The following is a 483-nucleotide window of genomic DNA, read 5'->3' on the forward strand; positions in this document are numbered from 1 at the left end:
ATGATACCAAAAAGGAATTACTCTCAAACTTGAATTTTAAAACTATAGTCACAGGAACAAACTTCTACCGCGAGCGAGCGACCTGAGAACCTGCATATTTGCGCGTTGGTCTCATCACGCCCCTTTGAAGGCCGCCCGCAAGAAGTGACTCGTGGGTGGAGGGGGTCAAGGCCAAAGACCCTCATCACAAGAGGGTGCTTGTTTGCCGGGCGGGATAAAGAATAGAGTGATCCCTCGCTCTTTGGCTCCGTATTCTTACGTAGCTCCACCTCCTGGGACGAAGGACAGCATCCTGCGCGGCGCCAGCTTAGTGGGGAAAGGATTGGGGAAGGATATATAAAGAGACGAGCAGCGGAGGAAGGCATATCAGCTTCTCTCCAGTGCTGGGAAAGAGCAGGTGCACCATGCGGTCCTTCGTAAGTTGTGAGGCCTCAGGTTCTACTGTGTGTCTGGTCGTTTTATCTACAGCTTGGTGAAAGTGTT

At 51.6% G+C, this 483-nt stretch overlaps 1 protein-coding gene across 1 annotated transcript in view; it reads left to right on the plus strand.

Annotated features, from left to right (window-relative positions):
- Nucleotides 1-259: 259 nt before the first annotated feature.
- LOC119588037 (glycine-rich cell wall structural protein 1-like) overlaps nt 260-483 on the plus strand; it is a gene marked incomplete in the record, with an annotated part of 1,451 nt that continues 1,227 nt past the window's right edge. Inside the window, 1 exon segment of the mRNA XM_037936735.1 lies at nt 260-416. Within this exon segment, the coding sequence (XP_037792663.1) occupies nt 405-416 (12 nt within the window).

The sequence above is a fragment of the Penaeus monodon genome, chromosome 23, assembly GCF_015228065.2.
Source record: "Penaeus monodon isolate SGIC_2016 chromosome 23, NSTDA_Pmon_1, whole genome shotgun sequence".
Lineage (NCBI taxonomy): Eukaryota > Metazoa > Arthropoda > Malacostraca > Decapoda > Penaeidae > Penaeus > Penaeus monodon.